We start from the raw sequence: 18,569 nt of genomic DNA, 5'->3' as shown, positions 1-18,569 counted from the left end.
CCAGGTCGTCCATTCTACGACACACGACGACCCAAAAAATCATTTTGATCACGTACGGTACGTAAGTGATCAGAGATCTTACTTGGATTCGGGAACTGCCCACAAACAGCAGCTTCACGAAACGGAATAAGTTGTCGCCCAACATGATTGCGCTCAACAGCAATGGTACAAACATGTGTTGCACGCCAATCTTTCTTCGGCGTTTGCTCAAGTCTGGCAACACCCAGGTCAGAAATTCCATAGGATACGGCAAGTTTTGATCACCGCCGTGCCGAAATTGCGGTGATCTGTAAACGTCGTTCCTAGCGTCACTGTTCGACCAAACTCTATTAGAAGCACTTGATCGGACGTGCAGAATGTCACGTAGATGGACGAAATGAGCATAACGATTCTTCATTACTCGCCAATCATCCAATTTGCTGCAAATCTAACATCAGAGAGAATACGTCACCAGAGAAAGCGGAAACTTTCCATCGTGTACCTCTGCTGCAGTTCGAATGAATCTTAAATTAAACTTGAATTACCTCTATCAAGAAACCTTTGGGAAGGAGAAAATTTTTTTCTCACAAACACAGAAAAAAAAGAAAAAGATCGATATAGGTCGATTATAATCCAGACCAATCACACAAGAACTTTCTTTTTATAAGAGTAACTAGAAAAGTATAACAAAGCCATTTTTTTCTCTCCCAAACCAACACCTCCTACAGTTACTATCCCAAAATCTATAGAAGGTATTGCTCTAACGCCCAAAATCTATCATTAAAACTGACACTTGCTAGTATGTTTTTTTTCATTTTACATGATCACCAGCATATACACGTGCCGTTTAAGAGAGTATTTCGTGACCGATACTTTCTGTCATGTCACCCACGAATGAAAAGTCCCTCTCCACGATTTCTCCGGCCGTATATTCTTCTGGCCATATGCAGTGGCTTGGACTTCATTCAAAAGATATTGAATCATTTCATACAACCCATGCAGAATCTGAGATGAAAATAGGCGTGGTTAGCCTTGGATCGATAAACTCGTAATCAAAAGAGAGAAACTTTTTTTTTTTTATGAAACGAAGTAACAAAGAAAATCAAAAATAACAGGACACGGTGTCGAACAACCTTAGTTGAGGGCGATAAGAAAAATGGTTTGAAAAAAAAAAAAATGCAGAAAATTCGTACTCTTCTAAGAGCATGCCGCAGTATAATAAGCGAAGATTGATCATTTTCAATCAGTCACTGAGTTGACAAAGAGACGCAACTCCCCGACCAATCCAATGTTTCTGTGGTTTGTCCGATGGCAGTTCGATCATGAGCACAAAGTTCGTGGAATGGCCCGTCGTACTGAGTGTACCGCGACGCGCGCTCGTCTTGTAAACGGGACAGCTGTAGGAAGGTTTCTCCACGAAGTCGTCTTTTTTTCCCGGTATTACCCATATCTAGGAAAAGAAAAATCGTCAAGGAAATACAGTTGTAGCCCTGTTTCCTCCATGAGTGACATAGTCACATTGAAAAAGTTTAAGGGGAAAAAAGATAACCAGAAACAATAGAAATACATTTCTACTCATGAATTTCATTAAGTGAGAAAAAAAAAATTATTCAAATAAAAAACAATAAGATAAATAAACAAACGAATGGATAAATCAATCATGAAGAAACAGGAAAATGGTAGAATGCTCATGATGTTACCGTCAAAGCCGGAAATGCGGCCAATTCGCGAAGTGGCCAAAGTCGAATTGCAAAAATGATTCGGACTTTGGCCGGCCATTCTAGGAAGTGGCTAGAGATCCCTGGCCAAAGCTCGATATACTGATGTAAGACGGCCTGGTAGGAGCCAAATCCATTTTTTTTTCATTGCCAACATGTGAGTGATATTTGAGAAAAAAACGTTTTTTTTTTTGCCAAATTTTGGAGAAAAAAATGATTACCGCATCGTGACTACCGTTTGATGGGTTGCCATAGCTAACGTAGACGTAATTACCACGAAAAATATGGCAACTTGATGATGATCCCCAATCATTTCTTTTGTTATCTGAATTTGGCCAGGGATCAATGACCACTCCGTGAACTGAACAGGTCAATATTTAATAAAATTGGCAAATTTCAGGCTCTGGCAGTAAGATAAACATAAATGTTTCCCTTTGAAATTCTGAAGTTATTTGCCACTTTTTTCAATGAAAAAAGGTCGATAGCAGCTGGGTCTTGTTTCTGAATACACAAGTGATGCATTTGCCAGGAACCCCAAATTTAAAGGGGTTAAAAAATAACAATAGGACTGTTCACTGACTAACCAAAATATCTTCAATCCTAATCATGGGCCTCCCATTGTCTGTTTTGCTTAGGATCCCTCATATCGAAGTCGTACCCCGAGCAGAAGTTTCAGATGTTCTCAATTTTTTGCAGGAATTTCTAACCAAGTTGCAGCTGTATTCAAATCTAACATCATCAATCTATCTCAATGAATGTGCCATCCCTCTATCATATCCTAACATAGTATGGTGACTTCTCACTGAATCTGCAATCATATTTTGACCACCTTATTTGTATAAAAGCCATAATACATTCAGAGCTGATCAATATATCGCAGGAACACTGAAAATCTGAATCAAGGACCACTGGACTCTATTCTTGTTTGATCTAAAAATTCCAAAAGTAAAGCACCACTTTAAATTTATAAACAATCAGTTTAAAATTTGAATTATTTAAAATTTTTCCCAAACTTTGCATGCAAATCTTCAAGAAAATGTGTTCCTGATAATTCACAATCCATCGATCATAAATTAACTTACGTAATATTAAGAAGTCTTATAATTAATCACTTAATTAAGAAAGAAAAATTAGTCTTTAATTAGTCTAAGTAAATTTTAAAAATTGAATACATAATTAAATATAGTAAATTTTAAATTATAAAATGAAAATTCATGTACCAAAGGTTTAAAACTGTATATTTGATATTGTATAGCAGGAACCAAACTCCTTTATTTACCTAAGATCAACTTAAGATGAACTCTAATACATGATACGAGATCCTGCTATTCCGTCTTCCCAAAAACAAAACCGAATCTACCCTAAAAACACTATGTACACTACCCATTTATGAAAATACAACCAACCTTCAAGTATATATATTATTTGTGATTAGCCTTTTGAAAATTTTTATTGTCAGGATTTTCAAAGAAAAATTTTCAGAAACAAGTTTCAAAATTCACTTGAAATTAATGATATTTAGGGGTTACCAACCACTGGTGTGTATATAAACTGCACTGCAATATTGCACACACAGTGCCGTATTAACACCCGGGCACAGCCCGGGGGCCTCAGAGAAATTAGAACCGGTTGAAATTTTTGAAAATTTGTCAGAAAGGGCCTCAGAAAAATCACTTGGCCCGGGGGCCTATGATGCTCTTGAGACGGCCCTGTGCACACATACATACTGACAGAAAATACATGCATTGATATACTAAAATATTAAAGAAAGAACACATTTTCTGCAAATATGTCATTTACACAAAAAATCAAACAAACTGAAACCAGACAAAAAGAAACTGAAATATTAAATGAAAGAAAAAAATACATAATGAAGATGGTAAATAATATTTATATCCAGAAACATGTTTGAAAAAAGGATACCACAGGCAGGGAATCATATAGAACTTTAGGATATGATTCACCGAGGACCATTTTATCTCTGTCCCAACGTGCACCTTCAATGAAAAGTCCCTGTTTCATAAAAAATATAGAGAAACAATTTAAAGCAACAAGAAAAAAAAGTTGTTCCATTGAATCAAGAAAATTCACTTCATGGGTTAGGTCAGTGGTGGCTAACCGCTGGCCTGCAGGTTCCATGCGGCCCATGAGGTGATTTTGTGTGGCCTCAGACAAAGTAAAAGTACTATGTATTGAACTAAATTTGTGGTTATTATTTTAGGTATTGGTTCCACAGCAGACTAATTTACATTTATTATTTCTAAGTTATGGAAATAGTTTACTATGTTCTCACCATACTGCCTTTATGAATACAAAAATTGCCCTTAAAGTTTGTTATGGGCATTTTTTCTCCATTTCTGCCACTTCATACGGCAAGTCACATATTGTGGCCTCTGTATTTGCAGCTGAATGAGATTTAGCATTTTGCTCACTGTGATGAATCAGAGTGGATTTTCCAACTTTGCACCTCAAAATTTCAACTGACTATATAAGCTACGCCTACCCAAATAATTCCAAAGAGCAAAAAAGTGTCATTCGATAGTGTGGTTGATATTGTGCCTTAAGGAAATTCCACATCCGTATGCTGAGATTATTTGCGTAGAAAATAGAGAAGCATTCATCTTTAAGTTTCAACGTGGCAGGTAGGTGGCATTCTATCTCTTGCCAGACTGACACTTCGTCAAACCAAACCAGTGATATATTGCTTAAAGGAGGACTCGCATAATGAGAACATGTGTCATAAATCTTTTGGTGTAATTTTATGGGCATACAGGAGCAACTGGATACACATTCGCATCCTTTCACATCTACAGGATGTCTGCCTGGTCCATGCAAAGCTAATTCATGTTATCTTAGTACTACCACGTGTTTACCCATTCCAGACACTCTCCAAGTGGATGATCAATGCAATCTACACGACTGGCTTTTGATACCCTTTCTAATCAATTCCTCGAAATAAATAATATCCGCACAGGTGCTGCTACAGAAATGATGCCGAATCAGGGGTAAGGAAAATAATAACTGATAAATATTTGGAATAAATGTTTTGTCTGTAAAACTTGAAATGTGAATGTATTGGATGGAATAATTTTCAGAAGAAATTGTAATTTTTGAGTCATTGCATCTAGCTGTAAAAAAAGGCAGATAAACAATCATTGTCATTTAATGAAGTGTAGAAATACAATGCCCCAGGATACAAGTTAAATAACTAAATTGCCTATACACTATATTATTTATGATGTATACAGATCAGCAAGTTTTCAAGGTAATTTCCAATGGTGGTATTTATACGCCTAAGTGACACCCCTGATATGGCCCACGAAGCTGCAGCTGACCATTATGTTCGCCCACAAACGAAAAAAAAATTGGCCACTCATGGTTTAAATTAGTGATGGGCAAACCTCCCGCTTGGAGGTTCTATCTGGTATGCCACCGATTTTAAAAGAATAGGATAGAGATTTACAATTTGTTTTAAAATTTTTTTTAAGGGATGTCAGTTTTTTGCACATGCAAAATATAGCTGTGAGTACATAAATATACAAAATAGAAATCATTTAAAAACTTATGCAAAAAATGGAACATGCCCTAATAAATATACATAAGTTACAGTCTCTCGAATCCCATTTTAACAAATACTGTTATAGCAAAAATCTTGTTTTAAGATGCACTTTTCTAATCCCCCAGAAAAGTTTACACATGAACAATGCAAAAACCTGGAATTCCTTTATAACAAAATTTTGTTATAACAAAGTGATTTCTCCGGTCTCTTGGAGTTCATTATAGCGGGATTTGGCTGTATTAAAATATACTTTTTCATTTTTACAGTTGTAATGGGTACACCATTGCATCTCATTTTCCATGAAAACATGCTGTCTTCAAAAAATACATATCCTGCCACTTTACTTCTAAGCATAAAATTTCTAATTATGAATTGATGTAAGAATATGCCTGGCCAGCCAATTTTTTTGTTTTTTGGCCCGCTCTTAAAAACATTTGCCCATCACTGGTATAAGTTACAATGGAAAGAGAATCCCCTTGAGTTGAGAGTATCCAATCTGACTGTTGGAAGGTGTTTAATACACCATGGTAAAAGAGAGTTCAACTTTAACAATGTGTAGTAATTAAGCTATCATGAATGGAAATTATCACAACAAAATATCATATCACATGCTCAGATATTTTATAGCTGTTTGGTATGATTTATCACATATTCACACATATTGGGACAACTATAGAGCTATCTTTACCTTAACAAAAACACCATCATTTGGTTTTGTATCTGAGTCTGTCTCAATTTTCAGCACATTGAACTGGAATCCCAAATGATCGATCGGAATGGAGTACTTTCTGGCATAGTTTTGAGCAGCTCCTAAAGCAACAACGCACAATTTAAATAAAAGGATGGAGCAAAAAGAACATAGATACAAGTTGACATTCAAAAATCTGGCTACTGATAATCTGGTTCTTTCAGATTTCCTGAATGGATTTCGGAGAGCATTTTCGAAGTTCGGAACTGGACTAAATTTTCATAACCCGGTTTAATCTTCGTGAAAGTCAGCGTGGTTCTTGATCAGCAGTTCACAGACCCCTTGTGGAATCTTTGAGATGACAGGGAATCTGTGAGCTTGGAGGAGAAAACGATTAATTTATTGTTTTTGCATTATTATGTACTGAAATGTTATCCAGCAAATGGGTCTACGGGCTTCATTTTATGGGCAGGGATTCATGGTTTTCCTCTTATTGGCACAAATGGTTCATGAAATACATAAGGTTAAGAACCCTGGTGTGAGAATTTCTGGTCTCTCACTAAAAGAACAAACCAAAGTGGATCAAGAAAAGCTGAGATTGTAACACAGGGTGATATTCAAAAGGGTGGCTGCATCATTTATGTAAACAACAATTTGTGCATTGTGTGAGAAAATACATTCAGCAGACAAAGAGGTGGCTAGAGCACTTGTGGATGAATTTACAAAGTAAGTTGATGATGAACATTTAAATCTTGACTGAATAGTCTTTACGAAGTTGCAGTACAAGGTAGTGAATAAAATTCTGTGGAACTATTTTATTCAGTTGATGAACACTTAAATTTTATTTGCTTTTCATTTAGTGTTTGATTTTCTTTCTTCAAAGGATTCTACTGTCTCGACAAGACTACAAACATCAGCTTGTCATTCTTTGTTAAACATATTTAGCATACATAACCATTAAAAATCTGGCACTCTGCTGGTCCAGCAGGTGTCAGATTTTTGAATGCCCCAACCAGTTATATTAATTTACATAGATGGAAATCCATTTAGGATTATTATATTTATTAAAGATAAAGATGGTGTTTCAGCCCATATTTAACTTAGTAACGAGTATAGTCAACTGATAATTAAAGCCCATTCTGATAAAACATATTTTGAAAGTATTTATACTTTATTTTAGCAAGATGCAGATGAATTATCAATCTTTAGCTTTGTATATAAAGGTTCAATGTCCTAACTATTTATTTCTCCATCCCCTTGAATTTCATGAAGAGAAAAAATGTCAAGATTGATTTCTTTATCATAGATTTGACAATTACAAATATTGCAGTTTTGTGCCCATAATCTGTAGATTAAAAGTGAAATAAAACTATCTGAATTTCTTAGTGTGTGTGCAGCTCACAAAATCATTATATTCATTCCCCTGAGATTACAATTATAAGTACTTTTAAAAACAAATTCCCCCAAACATATATCTTTAAGCTAACAGATGGCTTATGACATGAATGAATGAATGCCAGGGGCTCTGCAACCGGACTTATCCCGTTGCCGAGATCTCTTCCAGCCCAGCTTCGTGGCAGAGTCTGAAACAAAGTATGTGCACCTAATAGTCTGAGTATGTATCTAGTGTTGTCTGATTTTTCAGTGCTGCCATTTATGCTTCAAATTGTGAATGCAGAATAATGATTGAATAATTGTAGCATTGCAGGCCTGTTGCTCTTTGTGGCGAGACTTTTTAACAGGAAGATTGGCTCGCATTCGCACCTCGAAGTCTGGAATCATAGAAAACAAACTTCAGCCAACCGCCAGTGTGGCACCGGTGGGTTTTGAACCTGGATCCTTGCAATGTGAGTCCGTAGATGGCTTACAACAGTGAGTAAAATGATCAACACATTAAAAAAAAACTTCTTCCACTCACCAATATTTCATTAGTGGCAATGCAGATCACTACTGGAATGATAACCTCAAAATCCTATTGAAGATCTTACACTGTTTTTTGTGTACATTTAAATTTGAAAGGTTACCAGTTTTTTATCTCACTTATTATCTTCATGAACTGAAGGAAGCATTCATGCTGTATATTTTATTTGATAATTGTTGCAGCAGGCTTTAACAGGATCTTCTTCAATATCAAAGTTGCAAAAATTTGCACACAGCCAAAGATTATAAGCATTAAAATCACAATAATAAAGTACTAATGATGGTGACAAATAATTTATGAGTTTCAACTTCACTAATTGTTTTATATATTTTTCAAATATCTAAATGCATGCATAATTCATCATATTAGAATTCTGTACTATTAATGTAATTTCCACCAAAAAAAAAAAAATCTTCTGTAATGGAACATCACCTGTGAGAAATGACTGAGTGAAGAAAAAACCAGAAATCCAGAATACATTAGGAGGTCCATTTTCAATCCATGTCTGGAAGAACTTCAATCTAATGGGAATATACATAACAAGTTTCTAAATAATTTTTAGCTGTTATACCGGGGGATTCACAATGCAGAATACAATTTCCAGATGCTGTAAAATAATAACAGTTGAAGACGGGTTGCAAATGTGATCTGTTAGGCAGATGCACCAATAAAATTTGTGTCCCGCTACTGAGGGAAGTGACATAAGTTATGTGACTAGCAAGAGTGAATCAAACAAATTTCATGAGAAAAATGCCCGCAGAAGGCTTTTTAATATTGGATATGTTAGTCTCTGATTGATGCTACAGTGGCAGTACAACAGTTGCAACTTATTTCTTTGATTGAATTGAAAATGTTTTTACATAACGGTTACCCCCCTTAATTCAAGAACAAAAATGCCTTCTCCAGTGCAGGCGCAGCCATTATGTCTCTAACTAATATAAACCTCATGAGTAGAGCCCGGATTATATGCACTAAAAAAGTGGCAAAATACGCTCTAAAAAGTGCACTTAAGAGTGCAAAACTATGCACTTAAAAATGCAAAAGTTTACACTTGAAAATGCAAAAAATATGCACACACACATTTAAAAATGCAAAAATTTGTACTTAAAGTACAAAATGTGCACTTAAAATACAAAATGTGCATCAAACGCCTCAGAATATGCATTAGAAATCTTGAAAAGTCAAAAATTCCAAAATATGTATAAAAAAAATGAGAAAATCATGCAAAATATTAGCTGATGTGTTTGTAAAATGCATCTTTTCTATTTCTTTGTGCATATATGTATACTTACAAAAAATATCCCCTCATATAGCTACATATATCGCATATGCAAATATCTTCTTCATACTTTTACTCAAGCATTTTTTTAATTTTCAGTTTGTTGTAGCTGCTCAATAACGAAAATAGCATTAACCAAAGAATTTCGACACTATTTCTAAAAAAATTTAACACTTTGACATATCTCTATAAATAGCCTTTATACAATAAAACGGTTAATATTATTCGTAAAATACTTCATAAATTTCACCTGCAGGGTGAAAAAAAAACCCAAAAAATTATTTAAAAGAATTGAGTGAGCTCAAACAAACCTTCAAAAATATGCACTTATACTAAAAATTCTTTGATTTTATGCATTTATATGCATTAATGCTAAAAAAGGCTAAAATATGCAAATGCATATGCACATATGCATTTGCATATAATCCGAGCTCTACTCATTAGTATATCTACATACTGGATCAAGGTTGAGTTCATATCTGCAACTATAATAAATTTGCAGCATGTGAAAACAGTATAAAAATACAAAGGCCACAACAGGCAAATGTCCAACAAGGTACTAAAAATTACTGAAAATAATAAATACTTTATTATGAATCACCCTGTAATAGCATGAATATTCTAAAGAGCATAGGAAAATTTTTACACTGGGACATCAATGTTTTTTTTCTTATTTCAAGATAGGGACTTGATTCATTAATGAAAACAGCTATAACCAGTCCTATCAGATTAATTATAAGATAGATCAGTTCGAAGGTTGACAAAGAAAAGGCTGGTTAAATTTCTTAGGAAAAATTTTTTTTTTTTGAGAAAAATGGTCTAAAATTACCTTTGAATTTTCTGAAACTTAATGATCCCTTTACATATTAGTAGACAAGCAGACATAAGTTTAGAAAATTTTGCATTGTCCTCACACTCAAATTTATGAATCACAGGGTTAATTTAATGAAAATTTTATGTGCTTATTTTAATTTTTCAGCCACCATGATGTTTGGGATTTTTCAAGCTTCAGATGAATTAATATCAATTAAAAAAGCAAGTAGAAGCATCACAGTTTTGCCTAATAAAGCTCTGACCTCGTCAATAACTTTCTTACCATTGCTTTTATCCAAACATTTTCTCTATAATGCTATTGTAGATGATTTTTTCATGAGTGGCAACAAAATACAGAAGAATGTTATCAGTTGACAGATATTGCCTCTTCTCAAAGAAAAGCAAAAAACTGCTCATAGCTCTATTTTGTTATGTGAGATATGGTTTTAAGATGGAAAAATCTCTCATTAGAAATCTCTCCCACAGAATGCATATGTAAATAATTAGGAAATTGAACTATTTAAAATAATGGAACAACTTAATGGGCAAATAAAACATTTTTCTCCATTACATTGGTATGAGATGGAAGTTTAAAACTCTCTTACTTTGACAAAAGCATAGCCAAAAATGTTTTATTCAGTCAGAAAGATCTTGTTTCTTTTGCTATATTCAGTAACATTTTCAATTTACAAGCTTTTAAAGGAATCAATGTTCTGCTCAAAATATTTTTAGCATTTATCAAATCTTCAATGACTTTTATTTTCTTCTCTGGGAAAGACACGTGTTTCTTTTGGTAGACATCATGTGTGTATGATTGTACTATTATAATATATATGTGTATCATTATATACAATTTTATATAAACCCAATGAAATAAAGAATGTCTTTCTTCATGGGAGTCAGGCTTCAGGAAAAAATGTGCATTACTACATTATGAAGACTGGGTGACTTTGTAAGCTGGGGGCTTTGCAATTAGAACACGATGCTAAAAACGGGAAAGTTCAACAAAAAATTCCTATTCATCACAACAGACACTTTCAAAAAGTGTCATTATTAGCCGGTTGATATTAAAAACCATTGATGTTATTATACTATGGTCTTACTGTATATTCCAGCAGCAAATTTCTGGAAACTATTGTAGAATATTTTAATGAACTTGTAGCAGAATAATATTTTAAAATATAATAGTTAAAATAAGAGTAAGAGAGAAAGAAAGAGAAAGAACTACCTTGTCAGAAGATCCAACATATAACTTCCCAATGGTTTCAATGAAGGATAGGACTTGCTTGCCCACATGGAAGGCACTTTACCAACAAGCATGCAATCAAACACTTCTTCAAGTTCTGATGACATAACCACTAGCCCTTTAACAGCTTTCTTCAAATTTTTCAGTGATTCTCGCACCACTGAAGTCAATCTATTGAATCTGATAAGCTCTTGTCTCAAAACAGTATTCATTGACTCTGTATACTGGACTGGGTACATTTCCATAACCTTTGAAAATAGAGACAATTGTTGTCTACATAAAACTAATTATACATATCAGGAAAAAAATATTTTTACGACAACCTTTAAAGCCTACAGATAATAACTAGTGAAAATTCATCTCACACTTACTAACATTTTTTACTAAATAGATTACATGCATAATACATGAAACTAAGTTTTTTTACATATAAAAAAAAAATCAACTCTACTACAAAGAGTATAATGAAAATAATAACATTATGTAATTCAATATCTTGATATATTTGAAAGTATATTATTTCTAAAATCTGATGCCAACTGCAACAGCGTGAAAGCTCTAAAAAAACTGTTTTTGAATTTAACTTCAAATTGCAAAGGAAATGCATGTTTCAAAGAAATAAAAATTTGCAGGAGTGAAAATGATCAAAAATTTATCACATTTACAACTTCATATTTACCATTTCCATATCAAAATTTGGCGGAAGCTTTTCCAGGATATCAGTAGCTAGTTCATACATCATGTCAGCTGATGATTTAGCTGCTCCACCAACACCCTTGCCTTGAGTCATCAGAATTCCATCTAGCAACTAAAATTATAATATACAAAAACTTTTAAACTTGACATAAAAAGGTTGTTGAGAATGCATTACGAAAAGACATGAAAATGTGTTAATGCACCATTTATTGAGACTTCCAAATTGTCTGAAAATATTCAAAGCATTGCCAAAGTACATGGAGAGAAAACAAAACACACCTGCTGTGTTTCTTGGTTATCTTTGGTGATGTCTGCATTCTCATGAAGACCAAAAACTTCAGGATGTGGATTTATTGGCAATTTCTTCACATACTCCACATAATGTTCGTAATCATTTTTGGAAGGCAAGTGGTAATCTCCACTTTCAGAAAACCTAAAAGTAGGTTAGAAGTGATTAAAAAAGGTAAGGGAAAAGAAGCTGATTCCACAAATCAAAATTCAGTCCTTTGTTTCGAGTCCCTTCTTTAACCCTCTTACATGTGTCACCCAAAACCAATTTGGGTAACTGAAATGTGTAATATTTCTGATGAAACAATTACTTATTTCACAAGAAAAATTAGTGGTTTTCTCCTGGGAAGGCTGGATTAAATTTGTTCCACTTTTTTTATTGACGCAATGCATAACATTCAACGAAAAAAAAAAGTCATTTTTGATGCATTTTTCTGAAACGTCACAATTAAGGGGTTGAAAAACAACTTGAAAATCATCTGGGTGAATTTTCCCTCACTCAAAACTAAAAATTTCAAATATTTCTCATTTTATAAGTTAAAATTTTCATTTTTTAAACATTGTCCTTAAAAAAAAATTGTTTGATAGATAAAGTATAGCAACTATATATGTTCTTGGACAGAAAAACTAAAAGAAAGGTCAGATCAATCTAAAACATAGAACAGTTTATAAAAACTTCTGAAATACTTTGAAATTTCATTAGATCAAACTGATTAATTTTGAAACTAACATTGGCAAACTCTACAGTGAATAGTCATAAAAATAATAATAAATATGATTTATAAACTGTACTAGTTTCTTGTCAATTAACAGTCTATCAAAACTGAAGCTGTTCAGCATTTTGTATTTTTCATTTCAATTTATAAAAATGTAACCAGGTATAGATTTCTTTTTTGACTGATTGCATAAAATGCACTAATGCATTTAATCTTCATAAACATTATTATGACATTTAACCTTTATTAACACTATTAGGGCATTTATACGTGTGTATGGTATTCTATTGTATGTGTAATGCATTGTGTTATAACAGCGTTTCTCAACCTTTCTGTATCCAAGGACCATTAGAATGTTTGAAACAATTTGCGGACCACTTGTCCTTTATGGGATATTCTTTTCAGATATTTAACTATATATATATATATAATATTAGATATTAACAGCACTCATCAAAATATAATTATCTCTTATTTATCAACTTACGAATATTCAGAAACTGATATGATTTCTTTATTATAAAAGGATGAAAGCAAAGAAAGTAGCAATCGTCTGTCTTTGTCATCTGTGACACGTCCACCATAGTTACACTCTCCAGTCAAGTAAGTCAGAGCATCAAATGGAAGCTCTTCATAGTCATTCAAGAACATCTGCAATGGCGTGTTGTTGAGAAAACACAAGATATTAGTTATCATTGTTAATATATCAGGGTTTTTTTGTTATGATGGGGGTACATATACGTTCAGTGAATTATTTGAACAGACATTAACGAAATTATATACAAGAAACATAAAAGCCCCCAAAGCAAAATGTTTTGTGTTGTTATGCAACGAGTCCTCAGCTGACTGAAATTTTTTGCAGTAAAAATCATCATAATGGTGTTTTCTACACTTTATTTAAAATTCTTCCAGATTCTTTATGCACAGTAGCACTGATTGTTCTGTTACGTATGTCACAAATTTCAGCACATACTGCTTTGGGGGAATAAAAGCTACTAACTATGCTCAAGAGTATCAATATGAGTGATATATTCATTTGATCAGGTTTTTAAACTGTGAAATGTGCCTTTCTAAATATGTACCAAAGCTTTTTAAGGGAGCCACAAGAACTTCTGGATTTTCAAAGCTATTCAGCAATAAACTTTTTTAAAAGCACAATCTTGATAAAAATGGTGCATAAATAGGCACATGCAGATTTTGGATCAAGATCAATGGAATCTTAACAAAAAAAGTAGAAGGAAAACCCTGCATGTTTCATGAAGAGTGTCTCCCAGTCAGATCAGTTTCAATGTCATATCAGCATATAAATAGTATTTTAAAATTTAATAGCCACCCCAAAAATAGCCAATTTAGTAGCATTATAAATATAATAATCTTTTACATTTACATTTGTAAAAAGATTGCAGATCAATACATATAATATTTTTGTGCTTCATTAATTCAGGGCTTTTGCTGTTTGGGAGAAAGAAATCAAATCAAATAAAAAATTGTCAGTGAATCAAACAGACAAAATCATTTTACTATCATTATTTTGTCTTTTTTTGAATTAGAGAAATTCCTTGAAGAAGTCAAGAAATTTAAAAAGAATTTTGATTTGCTGCCGTTTTACAAACAACACTGAATATAGTAACATAAACTTTCCTCACTTGAAGCTGAGTCATGCTGATACGCAAATCAGACTCATTGAATTCATAAGGTATATTCCAACCAAGCGGTCCAAATTTTCTCCTCTCTTGTACGAGAGCATGGAAAAAGCAAAGACCAAACAGTAGTTTGTGCCATGGATCAACCTGGAATGGAAGAACAAAAATCATGAATGGTCGAACATATAGAAATATTTCACACACACATAAACTGATGAATTTTAACTTAAATGTTTCCCAAGAAAATCACATTTTCTGGGGTTAATCAGATAATTAAAAGAAAAAAATATTTTTATGGGGATACTGCATATTAAACAAGACTGCAGAGAAAATACATTTCAGTGTGCTGAAACTCTTTGTTCAATGAACAGAGTCAGTAAAAAAGGTAGGGAGAATCACAAGCATCAAATAATAAGATACATTATGATTTCTAGAAAATAGTATACTATAAATGAGTGGTTCTCAACCTTTTTTTGCCCATGGTCCCCTTTCAATCATTTTTCATTCCTGTGCTCCCCCCCTTGCGACTATGATTAATTCCCCCCCCCCCCGTTTTCCCGTTAGAAGTTGGTTATTCAAATATTGTTTGAAGTATAAATATGTTTGACATTAATTTTTAATTTATGGAAATAACAAAAAAGCAAACATAAAAATAATACAATACAGTAAAAAAATAGAATAAACTATTTTCAATCAAACTTTGTGCTTGAAGTCAGTGTCATCAAGTTACTGCACTGGATGAAATTTGTATTGTTTACAAAATAGTTTTTCTTGGGTAAATGTTTATAGTTTTATTCAGAATTATCAGTTGTAGCTTTCAAAAATATGCATTCTTATAATAATAAAAATCGCAAAAGCAAGCAGTTTCATTACTTTCGTTCTCTTCATGCAGATAAAAGTAGTAATGAAGAAGTAGCTACACAATCAAGTCACAATTGAAAGTTAAAAGTTCAACCTTTCACATAATTTTCAATTATAATACAACAAGGATACAGGTTCATGTTGTAGCCCTACTTTGAATTAAAAAAAAATAAACTATAAGTGTGAAACTGTTCATTTTGAAAAAAACAAGTATAAATAGTTTGTGAACATATAATGATTCATTATCAGGATTTCAAGCCCATCAGAAAATATAAATAATCAGATTTTCAAATAAGAAAATTATTGTTTTTTTACTTTAATTTCGATGTGGGGAAAATCTGATATTTTGTTCGATGACAGCTACTTTCAGGTGGCTTTTTGGTTCATAATGTGGCCTCTCTCCTGCAAGCAAACGGCGCAATTTGTGAGTTAGCTTAAATACAACACAATATTTCACATAACTATCCGTTATGTATATCCAAAAGTCCATATTTAATATACAGGGTGCATAGGTAAAAGGGAGTATGGCATTTTACTGGCGAACCATTGGTCCTAAGGGCATACTTCTAATTAGAAAAAGTATCAAAATAATGTGTAGTACTTGAGATATGTGATTCATGTTGTGCCAGGGTTGTGTAGTTATTAACATAAAAATGTTAACTTTCATACGAATATCCTATGTTCCAAAAAGCCAACCTGAAAGATGGTGTTCTGTCTCATTCGATGTCAACAAAAAAATTCCACGTTTATAACAGCAATATCCACTGAGATATTCAAATTCGAAAAATGGTTGAAAGTTGGGAAAAAACAGCATTAAATGTGGGAAAACCGTTTTACCCTCAATGCTATTTAAATAAAGAAAGAAATAGTGAAAAAACTATTTTATGTATTTTGTTTGAAATCAAATTTTTCGGCCACTCTTTTTAAAAATTTCTTCTTGTGGTCCCCTTATCAGCAGACTCCCTTTTTGCGAGATTTTCATCTGTAGTCTCCATGGAATATCCTAGAGACCCCCCCCCCCGGTTGAGAAATAATGCTATAAATCCCTCTATGAAATGTGACATTATTTGTTTTCATCAATTCGAATCTTTAGCATAGATAACACAATAACGTAAAAATTAAAAGGGTGAGGGAGAGAGAGAAAATTTTTTCCCGATACACTCAAAAAATATGGACAAACTATTAATGAAATTTGAAGGAATTCCATACTTTTTTGCAGCCATCAAAAAAATCAGGATTTGATATAGGGTCACTGGTGTATGACCGCATTAAATTAGCACGAAGTCCCTTTGGTGGTTCATTGGTCATTTTGACACCTGAAAATACCACATAAAACTACAATTGAAACAATTTTTTTTCATGAGAAAATCAAATCTTATATATATGACATGAATCTTTAAGAAAAAAAGTATGCATCGTTAAAAAGAGAAAACTGGATATATTTATACTTATCATGCATTAGGATAGGCTACAATATCAAGTAATAATAAAAACCTTTCAGCTGAGAAATAAGGTGTGTGTAAATGATTATAATATTTGGATAAGTGAATATGTAACACTAATATATTCCATCTATAATGATAAATATCTGTGGTCCCTAAGGCACCTCTATACAGTAAAACTGCGGTTTATGAGCATAATTGATTCCAGAAATTTGCTCATAATTCACAGCACTCAAACACTCATTTATCAAATCAAACACTCATTTATCAAATCAAACACTCATTTATCAAATCAAACACTCATTTATCAAATCAAACACTCATTTATCAAATCAAACACTCATTTATCAAATCAAACACTCATTTATCTCTCAAATCACAAACACTCATATATCTATTTTTCACATAGAGCAGTGTTTTTCAAACTTTTGTTACCTGTGCTTCAGTGCCCTAGTTAACACCTAAGCAGCTCCCATAACAGTCGAACAAAAATCATTTCTTTAATGCAACAAACCGGGACATATCAATATCGACAGTTCATAGCAATATCCCAAGGAGCTATAATGCACGACTTTGAAAACCACTACCATGGGAAATAATGAAACGATTTTTATCCCCCTGACTGTCACCCTCATGACAGCCATGACCATTTTGGAAAAAAAAGTGCAGGGTGACTTATTTTAAATTATAGTATTTTCACTTATTATATATTGAAGGCTTGAGAATTTTTGGAATGATACAAAATTGCAGAGGCTTCACTTTAAAATCTTCACTTGTATCAACACTCAAAAAGAGGGTGAGACAGTTTTTCGTGGGCTTGCGCTATGCTTATGAAATCGATAAGAAAAGAATTGAACTTTACAAAGGTTTCGTGATTTACATATGAATACGATACATTTTATTCAACTTCGTCTTTCATCAAAAGTGCTCTGAAAAATGACTGAGCCTGGCTCCTCAACTTGTTGAGATGGATTTCCCAGCAATAAGAGAAAGCAAACAGTCAGATTTTCAATTATGATCACATGCTGCTCGACAACAAATGCAAGAATTTATAATGCTCATCTAGAAGTGTTTGGTATACATGCTACTCATATGGCAAAGAGATGTCTTGTTTATCAAGTCAAAATCTGTTTAAAAATTTTGCTCGTCTTGTGAGACATCCCTCGTTAATTGAGTTCAAATTTGATAGAAATATTTTGCTCATTTTGCAAAGCACTCATAAACCAAATTACCTTGAATCCAAAGTTTCACTGTATTTTATTTATATATATTTTTTGAAGCTACACACATCTTATGAAAGAATGACGTCACTCTCAACTATCATACAAAGTTTTTAACAACTGGCTGTTGCAAAGATGAATTTTTGGAAAGAGAGAAAATTCAACTGCCTTTGAGAGGAATCAATCCCCCCATCCTTTCAAAAGAACATGGTTCATGTTGAAAACCTTCGTATGATAGTGGAGAGTGATGTCATCCTTTCATAAGTTGCCATCTGGTGGCTGTATCAGCAGTTGTGAGCTTGGCCTGAGTCAGGTCTGGCCGTCCATGTGCAGTCCTTTTCAGTGCACATGAGCTCCAAGGAAAGATTCGCTGCCTTTGTAGTCTAGTGGTCTAGGATGTGTGTTCAATTGCCTGCAAAGGCAGTTGAATTTTTTTTCTTTCAAAAAAAAATATCTTTGCACAACAGCCAGTCATTAAAAATCTTCATGCACAAATCTTG

At 33.3% G+C, this 18,569-nt stretch overlaps 1 protein-coding gene across 1 annotated transcript in view; it reads right to left on the bottom strand.

Moving 5' to 3' along the window:
• Positions 1-1,031: 1,031 nt before the first annotated feature.
• The window catches only part of LOC149068889 (dynein axonemal heavy chain 3-like), a 130,300-nt gene continuing 112,762 nt past the window's right edge, over positions 1,032-18,569 (bottom strand). Inside the window, exons 68-77 of the mRNA XM_089250328.1 lie at positions 16,617-16,723; positions 14,550-14,693; positions 13,391-13,554; positions 12,179-12,332; positions 11,883-12,011; positions 11,186-11,451; positions 8,298-8,386; positions 5,945-6,066; positions 3,621-3,710; positions 1,032-1,429 (exon numbers count right to left, since the gene is read on the bottom strand). Of these exons, the coding sequence (XP_089106454.1) occupies positions 1,223-1,429; positions 3,621-3,710; positions 5,945-6,066; positions 8,298-8,386; positions 11,186-11,451; positions 11,883-12,011; positions 12,179-12,332; positions 13,391-13,554; positions 14,550-14,693; positions 16,617-16,723 (1,472 nt within the window). The 3' untranslated portion in view covers positions 1,032-1,222. The remainder of the gene's footprint in view (positions 1,430-3,620; positions 3,711-5,944; positions 6,067-8,297; positions 8,387-11,185; positions 11,452-11,882; positions 12,012-12,178; positions 12,333-13,390; positions 13,555-14,549; positions 14,694-16,616; positions 16,724-18,569) is intronic.

The sequence above is a fragment of the Pholcus phalangioides genome, unplaced genomic scaffold (assembly GCF_987345545.1).
Source record: "Pholcus phalangioides strain wild (caught in Gottingen) unplaced genomic scaffold, Ppha-v1.0 ptg000024l_1, whole genome shotgun sequence".
Taxonomy (NCBI): Eukaryota; Metazoa; Arthropoda; class Arachnida; order Araneae; family Pholcidae; genus Pholcus; species Pholcus phalangioides.
This window is presented reverse-complemented; position numbering and strand designations above follow the sequence as displayed.